This window comes from Bombina bombina, chromosome 2 (genome assembly GCF_027579735.1).
Source record: "Bombina bombina isolate aBomBom1 chromosome 2, aBomBom1.pri, whole genome shotgun sequence".
Lineage (NCBI taxonomy): Eukaryota > Metazoa > Chordata > Amphibia > Anura > Bombinatoridae > Bombina > Bombina bombina.
In genome coordinates, this window is record NC_069500.1 from 434,149,913 (window position 1) to 434,176,183 (window position 26,271).

General features: G+C 44.8%; 1 protein-coding gene across 2 annotated transcripts in view; it reads right to left on the reverse strand.

Annotated features, from left to right (window-relative positions):
• Positions 1–587: 587 nt before the first annotated feature.
• Positions 588–26,271, reverse strand: part of CABP1 (calcium binding protein 1) — a 127,255-nt gene continuing 101,571 nt past the window's right edge. For both annotated transcript variants that reach the window (XM_053702043.1, XM_053702044.1), the window contains 4 exons: positions 9,945–10,088; positions 9,650–9,759; positions 9,194–9,341; positions 588–8,948 (listed from right to left, as the gene is read on the reverse strand). In XM_053702043.1, the coding sequence (XP_053558018.1) occupies positions 8,923–8,948; positions 9,194–9,341; positions 9,650–9,759; positions 9,945–10,088 (428 nt within the window). In that variant the 3' untranslated portion in view covers positions 588–8,922. The remainder of the gene's footprint in view (positions 8,949–9,193; positions 9,342–9,649; positions 9,760–9,944; positions 10,089–26,271) is intronic.

The following is a 26,271-nucleotide window of genomic DNA, read 5'->3' on the forward strand; positions in this document are numbered from 1 at the left end:
GGTCAAAAACATGCGCGTCAAGTACGGTGCGATAAACATCAGACTGTTGTTAACTAACAGTCATCGATGTCGTGGTTATTCTGGTTTTTCCCAACTTTATTCATACTATTTCAATACTGTCCATGAACAAGCACATTTCTATAAAGCTAATCTTTTATTTTTCATCTGTTAATGTCCAAGAAATAGCTACATTTGTACCTCAACAAACAATATCTAATAGGAAGTTATTTTTATATTTATTTGTAATAAAAAAAAAAAAATCTGTTATATGATAAATTCAAAAAAATTAATGTGTATTGGTATTTTATCTCATGTTTTTTTTTTTTTATAAATGATTATTAATGCTAAAATTTGTAAATATATCTTTGCACATACTTGTGTGTGTGTATATACAGTATATATATATATATATATATATATGTGTGTGTGTGTGTGTGTGTATGTGTGTGTGTGTGTTATGTCAGAAATCTTTTGCAAACATATTTACATGTCCCTAAATTCCTTTTTTTTTGTTCTAAACAATGTTGTTTTACAATTCTTACTGAAAAAGAAATTCAAGAGAAGGAAGAAATACACTGAAAATAGCATGATACTAAAGAGGTGATTTTAATTTCTGCTGTATCTGAATCATGACAGTTTAATGTTAGGTGGGCTATCCCTTTGAGCTATCAGTTTAAGATTATATTGAATCAAACATCAATTCGAATTTTAAAATCCTTGTCTAAAATATTACACTGTGTGTCCTAATGTCAGCATCAATGTTTATCTTTAATTCTAATTTCACATATACATACTTTCATAGTATAATACACAATGTAACAAATGGCACTTGCAAGTTCTGATGAGTGATCAATGACACAAGCAATCTGATTCGTTAGTGATAGTTTAAAATGTGTATTTGAATCAGATTGGCTGATGTCATAAATCATGTGATTATGCATATTCCAATCAAAAGTGGTTGAAAAATTCACTAGTGTGTGGGTTGTTTAAGAGTTTGCGTCATAATTAGTGCAAAAAGTGTTGCGTCAAAATTGGGACTTGTATTACATGGCTTAAACATGCTGCACATAGATTTTTCACAAAAAATAAAATTTTTTTTAGCTATATTATATTGTGCATTTATTTCATTTTTATCTCTATCTATTAGTGCGACAAGTTTGGGGCAAAACTTTTCAACACATATGTAGAAATAATATTGTCCCCTTGCTTTGTAATGAGAGACAAATTTTTAGCATAATCCATAAGTAGTAATCTATTTTTCATTTTTATCCCTATATCTACTAGTGCACCACATGTGGAGCAATAATATTGTTTGATTTAGAAAGGGTATACAATTTTAATAGAGTTTCTAATTTACTTTTATTATGTAATATACTTAATTCTCTTGCAGCATCGAACATAAGCTTTCTGTGTTTTCAGACTCCCATTGAGTTCTATGGCATCCGTGACCTCAAGGGTGGTTGAATGAAAACTAGGTACGCTGTGTCAGAATACACGCGAGCGTACCTGTTAATTGTTTGATAAATTGGGAAAAGGTTCAAATAGAGTCGAATCTGAATTTGAAATATCTGTAATGACACAAGCATCGATTGAGTCGGATTGAGATCGCGAGATAGTATGTTACGTCACAAATTTAAACATTTGCTGATCTTGACGCTTTGATAGCTACGGCAGATCAATCTCGTGACAAATACAATGCGGAATTCAAGCGTATTTTCTGTTGACACTTTGATAAATAGGCCCCCTAATCTCAAGCGAGCATGTGGTAGCAATAATCAGACACTTGTAATTGCTGGTTAATTATTGCGCTTCCGCAAACAAGCAAAATAGCCCTTTTGCGGGATTTAGCACTCCACTTGTAATCTAGCCCTTAGTCACTTAGTGTCAGGGTGCCAGGAATCAGACTGAGACGAGAAGTGCAAAAATAATCACACCTTTATTAATAGCAAAAAATAATAAAAGTCCACAAGTCAAATAACAAGCCAGGAGTCAAAACCAGAACTGGTACTCAGACGAGCCGAGTCAGGTGCCAAAGCGAATAGTCAGACAAGCCGAGTCAGGAGCCAAAGCGAGTCGTCAGACGAGCCGGAATCAGGAACAAGGAGAACAGCAGAGTCAGGAACAAGCCAGGGATCAGGAACCAGGAGGGACGTCAGACAGCCAGGTAATACACAGGAACTGGAACTCACAAACAGGTCTGACACAACGCAAGGGCAAAGCATACTGAACAGAGGCCCTTTAAATAATATGAGCAGCATCGGACACTATGCACCAGAGTCAGCAAGAGAGGTGAGTAAAATGGCTGCCAGCAGCACATGGCAAACAAAGCAGGGAAAAAACCCTGACAGTACCCTCCCCTCACGGGAGGACAAAAGGCTTATTGGGGAAACGGGCATGGAAGGCACAGAGGAGGGCGGGAGCATGAACATCAGAGGAGGGAGCCCATGAAAACTCCTCTGGACCGTAACCCCGCCAGTGAACCAAATACCGTACGCGGCCCCTGGACATACGAGAGTCAATAATGCTGCTGACCTCATATTCTTCATGGTTGTCAACAAAGATAGGATGGAGACGAGGCAACACAGTGCTAAACCGATTACAAACCAATGGTTTCAAGAGGGAGACATGAAAAAATTGGTGATGCGCATTGCAGGAGGAAGGTCAAGAGCATAGGCCACAGGATTGACCCGTCGGAGTATTCGAAAAGGACCAACATAATGGGGAGCCAGTTTATTGGAAGGAACACAAAGGTTCAAGTTGCGGGAGGACAGCCAAACCCTCACAACATCCTGGTAGGAAGGAGCGGGCAGACGCCTACGATCAGCCTGGAAATAGCGCCCATCTGGCCTGTCGGGCAACAAACGTTTTGCTTCAGATAGATAAGTTAAATTCTTGTGGTCAGTAAGAATGAGCACTAATACGCTAGTACCCTCGAGAAGATGCCTTCATTCCTTGAGTGCCAAAATTATGGCCAGTAATTCCCTGTCGCCAATTTCATAATTGCACTCCGCTGGAGACAATTTCTTAGAGAAGAAACCGCACGGAAGCAAGGAACCGTCAGGCGTACGACGTTGAGACAAAAAGGCACCTACTCCAGTCTCAGACACATCGACCTCAAGAACAAAAGGCAGGACAGGGTTAGGATGAGCCAGAACTGGAGCAGCAGCAAAGGCAGTCTTAAGACTATCAAAGGCTTTAATGGCAGTAGGTGACCAATGGAGTGGATCATTCTCTTTACGGGTTATGTCTGTGATAGGTTTGACCAAGGAAGAAAAGTTTTTAATAAACTTTCTATAGTAATTGACGAACCCCAAAAAACGTTGAATAGACCGAAGACCAACTGGGCGAGACCACTGCAGAATTGCAGACAACTTGTCAGGATCCATGGAGAACCCTGCAATGGACATAACATAACCTAGGAAGGTTACTTGAGTCTGATGGAACTCACGTTTCTCGAGTTTACAAAACAGGCCATTCTCACGTAGTCTCTGAAGAACCCGTGTAACATCAGAAGGATGAGCCTCAAGTGTGGGTGAGTGTATGAGGATGTCGTCTAAATACACCACAACACTGTTGCAACATATCTCGTAGGACATCATTAATAAATTCCTGCAAAACAGCAGGAGCATTACATAGGCCAAAGGGCAGTACAAGATAGTCATAATGCCCGCTTCTGGTGTTAAATGCTGTTTTCCATTTGTGGCCCTCCTTGATCCTAACAAGATTGTACGCTCCTCTCAAATGAAGTTTAGAAAAGACCGTAGCTCCCTTGAGGCGGTCAAAGAGTTCCATAATGAGCGGAATAGGGTAAGCATTCTTAATGGTAAGACGATTAAAACCCTTATAATCGATGCATGGTCTTAACTCGCCAGCCTTTTTCTTCACAAAGAAGAAGCCAGCCCCTGCAGGAGAGCAGGATTTGCGGATGATCCCCCGCGACAGAGCATCTGCAACATACTCCTCCATAGCACAATTCTCCGCAACAGATAGAGGGTAAACCCGGCCCCGAGGAGGAATGGCTCCGGGTTGCAGGTCTATGGCACAATCGTAAGACCGGTGAGGAGGCAACATACCGGCACGCACCTTGTCAAAAAGTCTAGGAACTCTCTGTACTCCTCTGGCAATTGAGATACCGAAGAAGTGCACAACACTTTAACTGGTTTCCAAAGACAAGTGGAAATACATTGCGGAGAACACGATAAAATTTTGGACCTGCGCCAGTCGAGACTGGGATTGTGCTTTTGGAGCCAGGGATAACTCAGAACAACTGGAAAATGTGGAGAATTTATCACCTGGAACTGGAGGGTTTCAAAATGGAGAGCCCCAACAGCCATGGGTTTCGTGAGTAACAAGTGCGGGCTGAAGGGGCCTGCCATCAATGGCGTCAATAGCAAGCAGAACAGACCGAGGCAAAATGGGAATGGAGTGCTTTGATACAAAAGCACTGTCAATGAAATAGCCCGCAGCACCGGAGTCAACAAGAGCCTGGGTGACTATGGAGGAGTCCACCCAGGAAAGGACAACCGTGACCAAAGGTTTCTCCTTTAGCGGTTCCGGGGACGAGGATAAACCACCCAAGGTCTGCACCTGACAGGACCTTAGGTGTGAGCGTTTTTCCGGCCGTGTAGGACAAGACTTCAAAAGGTGGCCCTGTAACCCACAATAGAGGCAGAGCCCCTTCCTCCTCCTAAAGGCCCTCTCCACCATGGAGAGACGCATGAATCCCAACTGCATCGGCTCAGGAGTACCTGGTGACTCGGGACCAGGAGGCATGGGAGGAGAGAGAGGCATGGGTGGGAACGAACACGTAGGAGACAACGGAACAGGAAGCTTCCACAAGCGCTTCTTGAAAGAGGGCCTCTCTCTGAGTCTAATGTCAATTAGGATAAAAAAAGACACCAATGCCTCGAGATCCTCTGGTAAATCTCTGGCTCATGAAAGAAGGCGGCAACAATGGCTTCATTGTTCCAACCTACCTCTGCGGCAAGCGTACAGAACTCAATGGCATACTGCTTGCTGAATGGACATGAGTCATTTAGCAGCAGAGGAGGAGCGAGCCGGAACATCAAATACCCTTCGAAAGGAGGCCACAAATTCAGGGTAATTTGAAATCACAGGTTTATTAGTCTCCCACAAGGGATTAACGAGATGAGAAATCTCACCTTAGCTCTGTCAGAGAGAAACGCCTGGGGTAACATCTCAAAGTAAATGCCCACCTGGTTCAAAAACCCTCTGAACTGAATAGGATCACCTCCATATCACTGAGGTATAGGTGCAGAACCGGACGTGCTCCTGGTAGGACTAGGCGCAGCAGCGGAAACAGGAGCAGCCATAACTTGCGGGACACTTTGGTCCAAATGTGCAGTGTGAGTCAGCAAGGTTTGCCGGGCTAGTGCAGATTGATCCAAGCGGTGATCCTGTTCATCCATCCTGGAAATGATGGTAGGTAAAGGTGGATTATTAGCACAATCACGAGAAGTGCAAAAATAATCACGCCTTTATTAATAGCAAAAAATACAAAAAGTCCACAAATCAAATTACAAGCCAGGAGTCAAAACCAGAGCTGATAGTCAGATGAGCTGAGTCAGGTGCCAAAGTGAATAGTCAGACGAGCAGAGTCAGGAGCCAAAGTGAGTAGTCAGACGAGCCAGAATCAGGAACAAGAACAGCAGAGTTAGGAACAAGCCAGGGATCAGGAACCAGGAGGGACGTCAGACAGCCAGGTAATACACAGGGACTGGAACTCACAAACAGGTCTGAGGCAACGCAAGGGCAAAGCATACTGAAAGGCCCTTTAAATAATAAGCGATGACATCACAATTCTGAGACTGCAACCTGTCTCACATGGATGATGTACACCAGTTTGGCCATAAAAGGGCATGCAGGAAATGAGCAGCATCACAAACTATGCACAAAAGTCAGCAAGAGAGGTGAGTGAAATGGCTGCTAGCAGCACATGGCAAACAAAGCAGGGAAAAAACCCTGACACTTAGTATGCTAGCAATGTGTTAGTTTGTTTTTTTAATCACTCACTCCTTTGAAGTCTAGGGGGAGAAGAAGTTAGCACAGCCACAATATCTGAAGTCCGGAAGTCTACGCACGTCGGGTTTTTCCTCCTGTGCAAACCCTTTACTTTCAACTTGTAATACTTGTGGTATTTGCGGGCAACAAAAGCGCTAAATACTGCTCCACTTGTAATCTAACCCAATGGGGTATATTTATCAATGTGTGAGCGGACATGATACGAAGTAGCGTATTATGTCCGCTGCCGGCATTGTCCGCTGTTGACATTTATCATTGCACCAGCTGGTGCAATGCCGCCCCCTGCAGATTCGCAGGGGGTGTCAATCAACCCGATCGTATTCGATCAGGGTTGATTTCTGTCCGCCGCTTCAGAGCAGATGGGCAAGTTATGAAGCAGCGGTCTTTAACCCGCTGCTTCATAACTTCTGTTCAGGCTCGCCGGAAACAAGGGGCATCAAGCTCCATACAGAGCTTGATAAATATGCCCCAATATGTTTAACTCCAGAGTGAACAGCTTTTATGGTAACTGGGGCACAATTATCTTCTATCCCCTTTTCAAATTCATGTTTAATTCATCCCTTTAATCTTCTGTAAACTCCCAGCCAAGAACTAATTTCACATTTATTATGTCTCAGTGTACAGCTCAATGAGATATGGCAACACATTATTACGTAGAAGAAAATAGTTCCTCAAACACTGAATTCTTTAACTTTTTCTTTTATTTTTTGCCTTATTTTATGTTGTGTTTTGTTGAAAATGTTCTAGTGATTCCAGGTAGTATTACATATTAATAGTTTTACTTAACTGAGGCCATGGCCCCTATTTAGCAAAGGTCTTGCGGACCTGATCCGACAGTGCTGCTGGTGCAACGACGCCCCCTGCAGTCTCACGGCCAATCGGCAGCCAGCAGGGAGGTGTCAATCAACACGGGCCGTCAAGCTCCTTTTGGAGGTTGATAGACAGGCCCCCATATGTGTTTTACAATATTCAAGATTCTTAGTTTTGTGAAAATCTTACTTTGAATCGTATTATTAAAGTGAGAATCACAAAATAAAGATCCCCTTTTAATGATGATATTATAACAACTTTGTTATTAAAAGTATTATGTTTAAATGTTCATATACATGATAGTTTTCTTTTTAAATAAACACAGAAAATACTAAAGAAATGAACAAGAGCGATCCGTATCAGAATAGGCTTGTTTACAATATGCAGTGTAATCCCAGTTTGTATGGCACTGTTCCTAGAGCGGCTGATAGATAAACACATTCAGATTAGCAGAGGAATTGGATTATGGTTGCAGAATTAAACTATTGCAAACAGCCAAGTGGATCAATGTCCTTATTTCACCAGTATGTGACAGCATTGTGCCTTGTATATACTGTTTGCAACATGCACATACAGGGTTTACATTTATTTTAAGGGGCATTAAAGGGACACTGCAATGTCATTCTTACTCTTGTAATGGTTCCTTATTTTCTTAAAGGGACATTGTACACTAGATTTTTCTTTGCATAAATGTTTTGTACATGGTCCATTTATAAAGCATATCTGGGGGTGTTTTTGTAAAAATGTACAGTTTTGCTTATTTTTAAATAACACTGTGCTGATTTTCAGACTCCTAACCAAGCCCCAAAGTTTTAGATGTATACTTATGTATACAGACTTTAGACTGCTTCTGTTTGTATAATGGGTCTTTAAATATGCAGGGGAGGGGAGGAGGGGGGTCTGCTCTCAGCCCCTTTCAGTGGGTGTCCCAGACTAACCTCATCAACAGTGCCAAATTGGGAGCTTCTAAGTACGTTTTTAAAAAAGGTTTTGTACTGGATTTTTATATCAGTATCTGTGCATATTATTCTTTATAGTAGTGTCTATTACATGCAGTTATATAAAAATTGTTGTACACTGTCCCTTTAATATTTAAACAACTAATATATAAAAAAAATACACCTGCATATAATTATCAGGATAATCTTCACTATGAACACATTATATTATTTAGCATTTATTTAGTATTTAATATCCCTTTAAGGACCATGTTTCTGCTGACTTAATATAATTTCAACTACAACAAAATATGTTTCTCAAATACACACACACACACATATATATATATATATATATATATATATATATATATATATATATATATATACACACATACATATATACTGTATATATCTATGTGTCTGTCTGGTGTATATTTGCCTACATATACATGCTTGTGTTTATCATCTTGTATTTATACACAGTTCTATCTTTTGTGTGCTCTTACAGCTTTTGACTACTTATGTTACATATAATGCTCTATTACAGAGCTGTGGAGTTACCTATGTGTCTGTTGCGTTTGTGAACATATACTGTATCTAGCTATATGTTTCCTAACTGTGACGCTGTAGCTATAGGTGCATCTTGCTGCATGTAGCAGTGCATACTACTCTCCAGTTCCTACATACATATATTTATATAAATATATTACATTAAAGGTTTATTTCATTCCTTGTAAATTTTGGGAAGCAGAATCTATTCTATTATTGCACAATTCTAGGAGGTTAAGTCACACAGAGGTGTCAGGCTCATGCACACAATTTTAGGTCCTTCATCAAAGCTGGTAGAGCCCCTTATATTATCCAAAAGTCAGGAATTGCCCCATGCTTGGAATTACAATGATGTTTTTGGAATGGCTGGGCACGAGTCACATTATAGGGATTAACAGGAAAACTGATAAATGCTGTAAACTGAAACCATCCCCGGGACACTGGAAGGTATTGTTGACACTGTCCATCTTGGTAAAATGCTCTGGGAATGGAGCAGGCATAGCCCCTTCAGGCCCATGAAACAGAGGCAGCTTCTTCAGGACAGGGACATCACTCGGGTGACATATATGTTCTCCATCACTCAGCGTGACATCATACGGACAAACTCTGCCAGCAAATAATGAAAATAAATAAATGTACAGAACTGAGAGGCATGACTCAGGCATAAGAACAACAATGTATTTACCCAACCCTCACGTGCAGCCCACCCCTAACTTTAGATAATGTACAAGTATAGTCCCGGACCATAGTGAGAACATAAAACAATGCCACTTGTCCAGCTCTCAGTCACAACCCACCTTCCATTCATTCAGCTATTATGCAGAATTCTCACTGAGATATGCAGTACATACCTTCAAAGTCCACCTGTCCATCTCCATTCAGATCAACATCACGTATAATATCCTCAATGTCCCTGTGCCCAACCTGCTGTCCCAGGAGTTTTTTCATGGCCTCACGCAGCTCACTTGTGCTGATTTCCCCATCCCCGTTAGTGTCAAACTGGCAGAGGATCGGGAAGAGAAAAACAACACGCCTGCTGTTAATTACTAGAAAAGCATTGTGATCATTAACACGACATGCATTGCTTAAATACATGGCTAACATGCAACTGTTAATTACTAACAGACACTGTTCATTACTATCACACTAAGCACTAATTACTTGTGTGGCAGATATTAATTACCCACGCAAGGCAGGTTTCCCTCTCTAAACCCCATTTGCAATGCAGCTTTTCTCCGTATCGCCTTTAGATCAGGAAGACTGCTTACTGAGAGACTCTCAAGGTACAGAGTGAGGTCTCAGCTCACCTCTTTGAAGGCATCTCGCAGCTCTTTAACTCCAATCATATCAGCTGTCTCAGCCAGAAGCTTTGGCCCCATTAGTTCAACAAAATCATCAAAATCCACACGACCTCCAACTAAAGAGGAATTGAGATTGATAAAGAAACATATTACTGCAATTATCTAATAATTGATTTTGTAAGGAATCTGTATACTTCTTCTGAGGAAAGGAGATTGTGATATTGAAAAGCTCTGTTTAATTTAAAGGGATTTCTGCTTTGCCTGTGAAGTTGTAGGTGAAATATTGGAACCTATGACTTACGGTTCATGTTGATTTGCTGAGATAGCTCTATTAGTTCCATCTCAGTGGGCATGTAGCCCATAGTCCTCATACAGTCCCCCAGGTCCTTGCAGCTGATGTAGCCATCCTTATCTTTGTCAAACTCCTTAAAGGCTTCTCTGAGCTCTGTAAAGAAAATAGTAATCACAGAAGAGAAGCACAATTTGTCACTGTCACAAAAATAAATACATATCACTGACACACTATTCTGTGCATACTACCAATTTTTTAATTTTTTTTCCCATCTAGCATACCACTTTTTATACTTTTACACAGCTGACTCTTGCACATGCTACTAATTGCTCTCACTGAAAGCACAACCCTTTTTACAATTTCTTTCATGCACAAAATCCCTGCAATCTTCTCCTTTGTTTTGCTTGTTCCACCCAACTTTCTTTCACAATTCCCTAACCATTACTGCTCTCTCTAGCCAGTACTCTAACAAGGCACAACCAGCAATCTTGCACTGCTTCCCACACCCTGCACTAATAGAAGCCACTATACTGCTACCTACACCCAATTCTTATGCTGCTAGTTACACCCAACCCTTATAATGCTACCTGCACCTAACCCTTACACTGATACCTGCACCCAACCCTTATACTGCTACCTACACCCAACCCTTATACTACTACCTACACCCAACCCTTATACTGCTACCTACACTCAACCCTTATACTGCTAACTACACCCAACCCTTATACTGCTAACTACACCCAACCCTTATACTGCTACCTACACCCAACCCTAATGCTGCTTCCTGCACCCAATCCTTATACTGCTACCTACACCCAACCCTTACACTGCTACCTACACCCAACCCGTATACTGCTACCTACACCCAACCCTTATACTGCTACCTACACCCAACCCTTACACTGCTACCTACACCCAACCCTTACACTGCTACCTACACCCAACCCTTACACTGCTACCTACACCCAACCCTTATACTGCTACCTACACCCAACCCTTATACTGCTACCTACACCCAACCCTTATACTGCTACCTACACCCAACCCTTACACTGCTACCTACACCCAACCCTTATAATGCTACCTACACCCAACCCTTATACTGCTACCTACACCCAACCCATATATTGTTCCCTGGACCCAACCCTTATACTGTTAAATACACCCAACCCTTATACTGCTACCTACACCCAACCCATATATTGTTCCCTGCACCTAACCCTTATACTGCTACCTACACCCAACCCTTATACTGCTACCTACACCCAACCCTTATACTGCTACCTACACCCAACCCTTGTGCTGCTAGCTGCACCCAACTCTTATAATGCTACCTGCACCCAACCCTTATACTGCTACCTACACCCAACCCATATATTGTTCCCTGCACCCAACCCTTATACTGTTAACTACACCCAACCCTTATACTGCTACCTACACCCAACCCTTATACTGCTAGCTGTACCCAACCCATATATTGTTCCCTGCACCCAACCCTTATACTGTTAACTAAACCCAACCATTATACTGCTACCTACACCCAACCCTTATACTGCTAGCTGCACCCAACCCATATATTGTTCCCTGCACCCAACCGTTATACTACTAACTACACCCAACCCATATATTGTTCCCTGCACACAACCCTTATACTGCTAACTACACCCAACCCATATACTGCTCCCTGCACCCAGACCTTATACTGCTACCTACACCCAACCCTTATACTGCTCCCTGCACCCAATACTTATACTGCTACCTACATCAAACCCTTATACTGATACCTACTCCCAATCCTTCTACTGCTACCTACACCCAACCCCTATACTGCTCCCTACACCCAACCCTTATACTGTACCCTACACCCAACCCTTATACTGCTCCCTGCATTCAACCCTTATACCGCTACATACACCCAACCCTTATACTGCTACCTACACCCATCCCTTATATTGCTACCTACATCCAACCCTTATACTGCTCCCTGCACCCAACCCTTATACTGTTCCCTGCACCCAACACTTATACTGCTACCTACATTCAATCCTTTGACTGCTACCTACACCCAACCCTTCTACTGCTACCTACACCCAACCCTTATACTGCTCCCTTCACCCAACCCTTATACTGCTCCCTGCACCCAACACTTATACTGCTACCGACATTCAACCCTTCGACTGCTACCTATACCCAACCCTTCTACTGCTACCTACACCCAACCCTTATACTGCTACCTACACCCAACCCTTATACTGCTACCTACACCAACTCTTATACTGCTACCTACATCCAAACCTTATACTGCTACCTACATCCAACCCTTATACTGCTAACTACATCCAACCCTTTTACTGCTACCTACACAAAACCCTTATACTACTCCCTGCACCAAACCCTTATACTGCTACCTACACCCAACACTTATACTGCTCCCTATATCCAACTCTTATACTGCTACTAACATCCAACCCTGATACTGCTACCTACACGCAGTCCTTATACTGCTACCTACACCCAACCCTTATACTGCTACCTACACGCATACCTTATACTGCTCCCTTCACCCAACCCTTATAATGCTACCTACACCCAACCCTTATACTGCTACCTACATCCAACCCTTATACTGCAACCTACATCCAACCCTTATACTGCTACCTACACTCAACCCGTATACTGCTACCTACACCCAACCCTTATACTGCTCCCAACTCTTATGCTGCTACCTGCACCCAATCCTCATACGGCTTCCTGCACCCAACCTTTATACTGCTCCCTGCACCCAACCCTTATACTGCTCCCTGCACCCAACCCTTATACTGATACATACACCCAAGCCTTATACTGCTCCCTGCACCCAACCCTTATACTGCTACCTACACCAACCCTTATACTGCTACCTACATCCAACCCTTATACTGCTACCTACATCCAACCCTTTTACTGCTACCTACACCCAACCCTTATACTGCTCCCTACACCCAACCCTTATACTGCTACCTACATCCAACCCTTATACTGCTACCTACACCCAACCCTTATACTGCTCTCTGCACCCAAACCTTATACTGCTACCTACACCCAACCCTTATACTGCTACCTACACCCAACCCTTATACTGCTACCTACACCCAACTCATATACTGTTCCCTGCACCCAACCCTTAAACTGTTAAATACACCCAACCTTTATACTGCTACCTACACCCAACCCACATATTGTTCCCTGCACCCAACCCTTATACTGCTACCTACACCCAACCCTTATGCTGCTAGCTGCACCCAACCCTTATAATGCTACCTGCACCCAACCCTTATACTGCTACCTACACTCAACCCATATATTGTTCCCTGCACCCAACCCTTATACTGTTAACTACACCCAACCTTTATACTGCTACCTACACCCAACCCTTATACTGCTAGCTGCACCCAACTCATATATTGTTCCCTGCACCCAACCCTTATACTGTTAACTACACCCAACCCTTATACTGCTACCTACACCCAACCCTTATATTGCTAGATGCACCCAATCCATATATTGTTCCCTGCACCCAACCGTTATACTGCTAACTACACCCAACCCATATATTGTTCCCTGCACACAACCCTTATACTGCTAACTACACCCAACCCATACACTGCTCCCTGCACCCAACCCTTATACTGCTACCTACACCCAACCCTTATACTGCTCCCTGCACCCAACCCTTATACTGCTTCCTGCACCCAATCCTTATACTGCTCCCTGCACCCAACCCTTATACTGCTACCTACACCCAACCCTTATACTGCTCTCTGCACCCAATACTTATACTGCTACCTACATCAAACCCTTATACTGCTACCTACTCCCAATCCTTCTAATGCTACCTACACCCAACCCTTATACTGCTCCCTACACCCAACCCTTATACTGTACCCTACACCCAACCCTTTACTGCTCCCTGCATCCAACCCTTATACCGCTACATACACCCAACCCTTATACTGCTACCTACACCCAACCCTTATATTGCTACCTACATCCAACCCTTTTACTGCTCCCTGCACCCAACCCTTATACTGCTCCCTGCACCCAACACTTATACTGCTACCTACATTCAACCCTTCGACTGCTACCTACACGCAACCCTTCTACTGCTACCTACACCCAACCCTTATACTGCTCCCTTCACCCAACCCTTATACTGCTCCCTGCACCCAACACTTATACTGCTACCTACATTCAACCCTTTGACTGCTTCCTATACCCATACCTTCTACTGCTACCTACACCCAACCCTTATACTGCTACCTACACCCGACCCTTATACTGCTACCTACACCCAACCCTTATTCTGCTACCTACACCAACTCTTATACTGCTACCTACATTCAACCCTTCGACTGCTACCTACACGCAACCCTTCTACTGCTACCTACACCCAACCCTTATACTGCTCCCTTCACCCAACCCTTATACTGCTCCCTGCACCCAACACTTATACTGCTACCTACATTCAACCCTTCGACTGCTACCTATACCCAACCCTTCTACTGCTACCTACACCCAACCCTTATACTGCTACCTACACCCAACTCTTATACTGCTACCTACACCAACTCTTATACTGCTACCTACATCCAAACCTTATACTGCTACCTACATCCAACCCCTTTACTGCTACCTACATCCAACCCTTTTACTGCTACCTACACAAAACCCTTATACTACTCTCTGCACCAAACCCTTATACTGCTACCTACACCCAACACTTATACTGCTCCCTATATCCAACTCTTATACTGCTACTAACATCCAACCCTTATACTGCTACCTACACGCAGTCCTTATACTGCTACCTACACCCAACCCTTATACTGCTACCTACACGCAGCCCTTATACTGCTCCCTGCACCCAACCCTTATACTGCTACCTACACCCAACCCTTATACTGCTACCTACACCCAACCCTTATACTGCTAGCTGCACCCAACTCATATATTGTTCCCTGCACCCAACCCTTATACTGTTAACTACACCCAACCCTTATACTGCTACCTACACCCAACCCTTATATTGCTAGCTGCACCCAACCCATATATTGTTCCCTGCACCCAACCGTTATACTGCTAACTACACCCAACCCATATATTGTTCCCTGCACACAACCCTTATACTGCTAACTACACCCAACCCATACACTGCTCCCTGCACCCAACCCTTATACTGCTACCTACACCCAACCCTTATACTGCTCCCTGCACCCAACCCTTATACTGCTTCCTGCACCCAATCCTTATACTGCTCCCTGCACCCAACCCTTATACTGCTACCTACACCCAACCCTTATACTGCTCTCTGCACCCAACCCTTATACTGCTACCTACACCCAACCCTTATACTGCTCCCTGCACCCAACCCTTGAACTGCTCCCTGCACCCAATACTTATACTGCTACCTACATCAAACCCTTATACTGCTACCTACTCCCAATCCTTCTAATGCTACCTACACCCAACCCTTATACTGCTCCCTACACCCAACCCTTATACTGTACCCTACACCCAACCCTTTACTGCTCCCTGCATCCAACCCTTATACCGCTACATACACCCAACCCTTATACTGCTACCTACACCCAACCCTTATATTGCTACCTACATCCAACCCTTTTACTGCTCCCTGCACCCAACCCTTATACTGCTCCCTGCACCCAACACTTATACTGCTACCTACATTCAACCCTTCGACTGCTACCTACACGCAACCCTTCTACTGCTACCTACACCCAACCCTTATACTGCTCCCTTCACCCAACCCTTATACTGCTCCCTGCACCCAACACTTATACTGCTACCTACATTCAACCCTTTGACTGCTTCCTATACCCAACCCTTCTACTGCTACCTACACCCAACCCTTATACTGCTACCTACACCCGACCCTTATACTGCTACCTACACCCAACCCTTATTCTGCTACCTACACCAACTCTTATACTGCTACCTACATTCAACCCTTCGACTGCTACCTACACGCAACCCTTCTACTGCTACCAACACCCAACCCTTATACTGCTCCCTTCACCCAACCCTTATACTGCTCCCTGCACCCAACACTTATACTGCTACCTACATTCAACCCTTCGACTGCTACCTATACCCAACCCTTCTACTGCTACCTACACCCAACCCTTATACTGCTACCTACACCCAACTCTTATACTGCTACCTATACCAACTCTTATACTGCTACCTACATCCAAACCTTATACTGCTACCTACATCCAACCCCTTTACTGCTACCTACATCCAACCCTTTTACTGCTACCTACACAAAACCCTTATACTACTCTCTGCACCAAACCCTTATACTGCTACCTACACCCAACACTTATACTGCTCCCTATATCCAACTCTTATACTGCTACTAACATCCAACCCTTATACTGCTACCTACACGCAGTCCTTATACTGCTACCTACACCCAACCCTTATACTGCTACCTACACGCAGCCCTTATACTGCTACCTACACCCAACCCTTATACTGCTACCTACACCCAACCCTTATACTGCTACCTACATCCAACCCTTATACTGCAACCTACATCCAACCCTTATACTGCTACCTGCACTCAACCCGTATACTGCTACCTACACCCAACCCTTATACTGCTCCCAACTACCAACCCTTATACTGCTCCCAACCCTTATACTGCTACCTACACCCAACCCTTATACTGCTCCCTGCACCAAATCCTTATACTGCTACAAATCCTTATACTGCTCCAAACACTTATGCTGCTACCTACACCCAACCCTTATACTGCTACCTAAACCCAACCCTTATACTGCTCCCAACTCTTATACTGCTCCCTGTACCCAACCCTTATACTGAACCCAACCCTTATACACTTACCTACACCCAACCCTTATACTGCTACCTACATCCAACCCTTATACTGCAACCTACATCCAACCCTTATACTGCAACCTACATCCAACCCTTATACTGCTACCTACACTCAACCCATATACTGGTATCTACACCCAACCCTTATACTGCTCCCAACCCTTATGCTGCTCCCTGCACCCAACCCTTATACTGCTCCCTGTACCCAACCATTATACTGCTCCCTGCACCCAACCCTTATACTGCTCCCTGCACCCAACCCTTATACTGATACCTACACCCAAGCCTTATACTGCTCCCTGCACCCAACCCTTATACTGCTACCTACACCAACCCTTATACTGCTACCTACATCCAACCCTTATACTGCTACCTACATCCAACCCTTTTACTGCTACCTACACCCAACCCTTATACTGCTCACTGCACCCAACCCTTATACTGCTCCCTGCACCCAACCCTTATACTGTTACCTACACCCAACCCTTGTACTGCTACCTATATCCAACTCTTATACTGCTACTAACATCCAACCCTTATACTGCTACCTACACGCAACCCTGATACTGCTACCTACACCCAACCCTTAAACTGCTACCTACACCCAACCCTTATATTGCTCCCTGCACCCAACCATTATATTGCTACACCCAACCCTTATACTGCTACCTACATCCAACCCTTATACTGCTACCTACATCCAACCCTTATACTGCTACCTACATCCAACCCTTATACTGCTACCTACACCCAACCCTTATACTGCTACCTACACCAAACCCTTATACTGCTCCCAACCCTTATACTGCTCCCTGCACCCAACCCTTATACTGCTCCCTGCATCCAACCCTTATACTGCTCACTGCACCCAACACTTATACTGCTCCCTATACCTAAGCCTTATACTGCTCCCAACACCCAACCCTTATACTGCTCCCAAACCTTATACTGCTCCCTGCACCCAATCCTTATACTGCTCCAAACCCTTATACTGCTACCTACACCCAACCCTTATACTCCTCCCAACCCTTATACTGCTCCCTGTAGCCAACCCTCATACTGCTCCCAACCCTTATTCTGCTACCTACACCCAACCCTTATACTGCTCCCAAACCTTATACTGCTGCCTACATCCAACCCTTATAATGCTCCCTGCACCCAACTCTTATACTGCTCCCAACCCTTATACTGCTACCTACAACCAACACTTACACCGCTCCCTACACCCAACCCTTATACTGCTCCCTGTACCCAACCCTTATACTGCTCCCAACCCTTATACTACCTCCTGCACCCAACCCTTATACTGCTACCTACACCCAACCCTTATACTGCTCCCTGTACCAAATCCTTATACTGCTCCAAACACTTATGCTGCTACCTACATCCAACCCTTATACTGCTACCTAAACCCAACCCTTATACTGCTCCCAACTCTTATACTGCTCCCTGTACCCAACCCTTATACTGAACCCAACCCTTATACACTTACCTACACCCAACCCTTATACTGCTACCTACACGCAGCCCTTATACTGCTCCCTACATCCAACCCTTATACTGCAACCTACATCCAACCCTTATACTGCAACCTACATCCAACCCATATACTGCTACCTACACTCAACCCGTATACTGCTATCTACACCCAACCCTTATACTGCTCCCAACCATTATGCTGCTCCCTGCACCCAACCCTTATACTGCTCCCTGCACCCAACCATTATACTGCTCCCTGCACCCAACCCTTATACTGCTCCCTGCACCCAACCCTTATACTGATACCTACACCCAAGCCTTATACTGCTCCCTGCACCCAACCCTTATACTGCTACCTACACCAACCCTTATACTGCTACCTACATCCAACCCTTTTACTGCTACCTACACCCAACCCTTATACTGCTCCCTGCACCCAACCCTTATACTGCTCCCTGCACCCAACCCTTATACTGTTACCTACAGCCAACCCTTGTACTGCTACCTATATCCAACACTTATACTGCTACTAACATCCAACCCTTATACTGCTACCTACACGCAACCCTGATACTGCTACCTACACCCAACCCTTATACTGCTACCTACACCCAACCCTTATATTGCTCCCTGCACCCAACCATTATATTGCTACAACCAAACCCTTATACTGCTACCTATATCCAACCCTTATACTGCTACCTACATCCAACCCTTATACTGCTACCTACACCCAACCCTTATACTGCTACCTACACCAAACCCTTATACTGCTCCCAACCCTTATACTGCTCCCTGCACCCAACCCTTATACTGCTCCCTGCACCCAACACTTATACTGCTCCCTATACATAAGCCTTATACTGCTCCCAACACCCAACCCTTATACTGCTCCCAAACCTTATACTGCTCCCTGCACCCAATCCTTATACTGCTCCAAACCCTTATACTGCTACCTACACCCAACCCTTATACTCCTCCCAACCCTTATACTGCTCCCTGTAGCCAACCCTCATACTGCTCCCAACCCTTATTCTGCTACCTACACCCAACCCTTATACTGCTCCCAAATCTTATACTGCTGACTACATCCAACCCTTATAATGCTCCCTGCACCCAACTCTTATACTGCTACCTACAACCAACACTTATACCGCTCCCTACACCCAACCCTTATACTGCTCCCTGTACCCAACCCTTATACTGCTCCCAACCCTTATACTACCTCCTGCACCCAACCCTTATACTGCTACCTACACCCAACCCTTATACTGCACCCAACACTTATAATGCTACCTACACCCAACCTTTATATTGCTACCTACACCCAACCCTTATACTGCACCCAACCCTTATACTGTACCCTACACCAAACCCTTATACTGATCCCAGCATCCAACCCTTATACTGCTACCTTCACCCAACTCTTATACTGCTTCCTGCACCCAACTCTTATACTGCTCCCTGCACCCAACTCTTATACTGCTCCCTGCACCCAACCATTATACTGCTACCTACATCCAACCCTTACACTGCTACCTACATTCAACCCTTATACAGCTACCTACACCAACCCTTATACTGCTACCTACATCCAACCCTTATACTGCTACCTACATCCAATCCTTATACTGCTACCTACACCCAACCCTTTTACTGCTACCTACACCCAACCCTTATACTGTTCCCTGCACCAACCCTTATACTGCTACCTACACCCAAACATTATACTGCTATATATAACCAACCCTTATACTGCTACATACACCTATAACTTATTCTGCTCCCTGCATCCAGCCCTTATACTGCTCCCTACACACAGCCCTTATACTGTTCAGTACACACAGCCCATAAACTGCTCCCTGCACCCAACCCTTATACTGCTACCTACACCAACCCTTATACTGCTACCTACATCCAACCCTTATACTGCTACCTACACCCAACCCTTATACTGCTACCTACACCCAACCCTTATACTGCTCTCTGCACCCAAACCTTATACTGCTACCTACACCCAACCCTTATACTGCTACCTACACCCAACCCTTATACTGCTACCTACACCCAACCCTTATACTGCTCCCTGCACCCAACCCTTATACTGCTACCTACATCCAACTCTTATACTGCTACCAACATCCAACCCTTATACTGCTTTCTAAACGCAACCCTTATACTGCTACCTACATCCAACCCTTATACTGCTCCCAACCCTTTTACAGCTACCTACACCTAACCCTTATACTGCTCCCTACAACCAACCATTATACTGCTCCCTGCACCCAACCCTTATACTGCTAGCTACACCGAACCCTTATACTGCTCTCTGCACCCTACCCCTATACTGCTCCCTGCACCCAACCCTTATACTGCTCCCTATACCCAAGCCTGCTTCCTACACCTAACCCTTATACTGCTCCCAACTTTTATACTGCTCCCTACACTCATCCCTTATACTGCTCTCTGCACCCAATCCTTATACTACTCCCAACCCTTATACTGCTACCTACACCCAACCCTTATACTGCTACCTAAACCCAACCCTTATACTGCTCTTAATCCTTATACTGCTCCCTGCACCCAACCCTTATACTGCTCCCAACCCATATACTGCTACCTACACCCAACCCTTATACTGTTTCCAAACCTTATACTGCTGCCTACATCCAACCCTTATACTGCTCCCTGCACCGAACCCTTATACTGCTCCCAACCCCTATACTGCTACCTACACCCAAACCTTATACTGCTACCTACACCCAACCCTTATACTGCTACCTTCACCCAACTCTTATACTGCTCCCTGCACCCAACTCTTATACTGCTCCCAGCACCCAACTCTTATACTGCTCCCTGCACCCAACCATTATACTGCTACCTACATCCAACCCTTACACTGCTACCTACATCCAACCCTTATACAGCTACCTACACCAACCCTTATACTGCTACCTACATCCAACCCTTATACTGTTACCTACATCCAATCCTTATACTGCTACCTACACCCAACCCTTTTACTGCTACCTACACCCAACCCTTATACTGTTCCCTGCACCCAACCCTTATACTGATACCTACACCCAAACATTATACTGCTATATATAACCAACCCTTATACTGCTACATACACCTATAACTTATACTGCTCCCTGCATCCAGCCCTTATACTGCTCCCTACACACAGCCCTTATACTGTTCAGTACACACAGCCCATATACTGCTTCCTGCACCCAACCCTTATACTGCTACCTACACCAACCCTTATACTGCTACCTACATCCAACCCTTATACTGCTACCTACACCCAACCCTTATACTGCTACCTACACCCAACCCTTATACTGCTCTCTGCACCCAAACCTTATACTGCTACCTACACCCAACCCTTATACTGCTACCTACACCCAACCCTTATACTGCTCCCTGCACCCAACCCTTATACTGCTACCTACACCAACCCTTATACTGCTACCTACATCCAACCCTTATACTGCTACCTACACCCAACCCTTATACTGCTACCTACACCCAACCCTTATACTGCTCTCTGCACCCAAACCTTATACTGCTACCTACACCCAACCCTTATACTGCTACCTACACCCAACCCTTATACTGCTCCCTGCACCCAACCCTTATACTGCTACCTACATCCAACTCTTATACTGCTACCAACATCCAACCCTTATACTGCTTCCTAAACGCAACCCTTATACTGCTACCTACATCCAACCCTTATACTGCTCCCAACCCTTATACTGCTACCTACACCCAACCCTTATACTGCTCCCTACACCCAACCCTTATACTGCTCCCAACCCTTATACTGCTAGCTACACCGAACTCTTTTACTGCTCTCTGCACCCAACCCCTATACTGCTCCCTGCACCCAACCCTTATACTGCTCCCTATACCCAAGCCTGCTTCCTACACCTAACCCTTATACTGCTCCCAACTTTTATACTGCTACCTACACTCATCCCTTATACTGCTCTCTGCACCCAATCCTTATACTACTCCCAACCCTTATACTGCTACCTACACCCAACCCTTATACTGCTACCTAAACCCAACCCTTATACTGCTCTTAACCCTTATACTGCTCCCTGCACCCAACCCTTATACTGCTCCCAACCCATATACTGCTACCTACACCCAACCCTTATACTGTTTCCAAACCTTATACTGCTGCCTACATCCAACCCTTATACTGCTCCCTGCACCCAACCCTTATACTGCTCCCAACCCCTATACTGCTACCTACACCCAAACCTTATACTGCTACCTACACCCAACCCTTAAACTGCTCCCTGTACCCAACCCTTATACTTCTACCTACACCCAACTCTTATACTGCACCCAACCCTTATACTGCTCTCTACACTTATACTGCTACCTACACCCAACCTTTATATTGCTACCTACACCCAACCCTTATACTGCTCCCTGCACCCAACCTTCATACTACTCCCTGCACCCAACTCTTATACTGCTCCCAGAATCCAACCCTTATACTGTGCTCCTTACACCCATCCGATATACTGCTCCCAGGCCCTGTACCAAATCCTTATACTGCTCCCTACACCCAGCCCTAATACTGCTCCCTACACCCAGCCCTTAAACTGCTCCCTACACTCAACCCTTATACTGCTCCTTACACTCAACCCTATATACTGGTCCCTACACTCAACCTCTTATACTGCTCCCTATACACAGTCCTTATACTGCTCCATGAATACAACCCTTATACTACACGCAACCCTTATACTGTGCTCTCTACACCCATCCCATATACTGCTTCCTGCACCCAATCCTTATACTGCTTCCTACACTGAACCGTTATACTGCTCCCTATACTGAAACATTATATTGCTCCCTGCACCCAGTCCTTATACTGCTCCCTACACACAGCCCTTATATTGCTCCATACACACATTCCTTATACTCCTTCCTACACTCAACCCTTATACTGCTACCTACACCTAACCGTATACTGCTCTCTCCACTCAGTCCTTTAACTGCTCCCTAAACACAGCCCTTATACTGCTCCCTAGACCCAGCCCTTATACTGTTCCCTACACCCAGCCCTTATACTGCTCCCTACACCCAACCCTTAAACTGCTCCCTACACCCAAACCTTATATTGCAATCTATAACCAACCCTTATACTGCTCCCTACACACAGCCCTTATACTGCTCCCTAAACTCCACCCTTATTCTGCTACCTACACTCAACCCTTATACTGCTCCCTACACCCAACCCTTATATTGCTATCTATAACCAGCCCTTATAATGCTCCCTACACCCAACCCTTATAATGCTATATATAACCAACCCTTATACTGTTACATACACCTATAACTTATACTGCTCCCTATACACAGCCCTTATACTGCTCCCTACACACAGTCCTTATACTGCTCACTACACACAGCTCATATACTGCTCCATACATCCAACCCCTATACTGCTCCCTACACCCAACCCTTATATTGCAATCTATTACCAATCCTTATACTGCTCACTACACACAGCCCATATACTGCTCCCTAAACTCAACACTTATTCTGCTCCCTCCAACTGTTATACTGCTCCCTACACCCAACCCTTATACTGCTACCTACACCCAGACCTTATACTGCTCCCAACCCTTATACTGCTCCCAACCCTTATACTGCTCCCAAACCTTATACTGCTGCCTACATCCAACCCTTATACTGCTCCCTGCACCCAACCCTTATACTGATCCCAACCCTTATACTGCTCCCTACACCCAACCCTTATACTGCTCCCTGTACCCAACCCTTATACTGCTCCCAACCCTTATACTACCTCTTGCACCCAACCCTTATACTACACCCAACCCTTATACTGCTCCCTGCATCCAACCCTTATAATGCTACTTACACCCAATCTTTATACTGCTACCTACACCCAAACCTTATACTGCTACCTACATCCAACCCTAATACTGCTCCCTGCACCCAACCCTTATACTGTTTCCTGCACCCAACCCTTATACTGCTACCTACATCCAACCCTTATACTGCTACCTACACCCAACCCTTATACTGCTACCTACACCCAACCCTTATACTGCTCTCTGCACCCAAACCTTATACTGCTACCTACACCCAACCCTTATACTGCTACCTACACCCAACCCTTATACTGCTCCCTGCACCCAACCCTTATACTGCTACCTACATCCAACTCTTATACTGCTACCAACATCCAACCCTTATACTGCTTCCTAAACGCAACCCTTATACTGCTACCTACATCCAACCCTTATACTGCTCCCAACCCTTATACTGCTACCTACACCCAACCCTTATACTGCTCCCTACACCCAACCCTTATACTGCTCCCAACCCTTATACTGCTAGCTACACCGAACTCTTTTACTGCTCTCTGCACCCAACCCCTATACTGCTCCCTGCACCCAACCCTTATACTGCTCCCTATACCCAAGCCTGCTTCCTACACCTAACCCTTATACTGCTCCCAACTTTTATACTGCTACCTACACTCATCCCTTATACTGCTCTCTGCACCCAATCCTTATACTACTCCCAACCCTTATACTGCTACCTACACCCAACCCTTATACTGCTACCTAAACCCAACCCTTATACTGCTCTTAACCCTTATACTGCTCCCTGCACCCAACCCTTATACTGCTCCCAACCCATATACTGCTACCTACACCCAACCCTTATACTGTTTCCAAACCTTATACTGCTGCCTACATCCAACCCTTATACTGCTCCCTGCACCCAACCCTTATACTGCTCCCAACCCCTATACTGCTACCTACACCCAAACCTTATACTGCTACCTACACCCAACCCTTAAACTGCTCCCTGTACCCAACCCTTATACTTCTACCTACACCCAACTCTTATACTGCACCCAACCCTTATACTGCTCTCTACACTTATACTGCTACCTACACCCAACCTTTATATTGCTACCTACACCCAACCCTTATACTGCTCCCTGCACCCAACCTTCATACTACTCCCTGCACCCAACTCTTATACTGCTCCCAGAATCCAACCCTTATACTGTGCTCCTTACACCCATCCGATATACTGCTCCCAGGCCCTGTACCAAATCCTTATACTGCTCCCTACACCCAGCCCTAATACTGCTCCCTACACCCAGCCCTTAAACTGCTCCCTACACTCAACCCTTATACTGCTCCTTACACTCAACCCTATATACTGGTCCCTACACTCAACCTCTTATACTGCTCCCTATACACAGTCCTTATACTGCTCCATGAATACAACCCTTATACTACACGCAACCCTTATACTGTGCTCTCTACACCCATCCCATATACTGCTTCCTGCACCCAATCCTTATACTGCTTCCTACACTGAACCGTTATACTGCTCCCTATACTGAAACATTATATTGCTCCCTGCACCCAGTCCTTATACTGCTCCCTACACACAGCCCTTATATTGCTCCATACACACATTCCTTATACTCCTTCCTACACTCAACCCTTATACTGCTACCTACACCTAACCGTATACTGCTCTCTCCACTCAGTCCTTTAACTGCTCCCTAAACACAGCCCTTATACTGCTCCCTAGACCCAGCCCTTATACTGTTCCCTACACCCAGCCCTTATACTGCTCCCTACACCCAACCCTTAAACTGCTCCCTACACCCAAACCTTATATTGCAATCTATAACCAACCCTTATACTGCTCCCTACACACAGCCCTTATACTGCTCCCTAAACTCCACCCTTATTCTGCTACCTACACTCAACCCTTATACTGCTCCCTACACCCAACCCTTATATTGCTATCTATAACCAGCCCTTATAATGCTCCCTACACCCAACCCTTATAATGCTATATATAACCAACCCTTATACTGTTACATACACCTATAACTTATACTGCTCCCTATACACAGCCC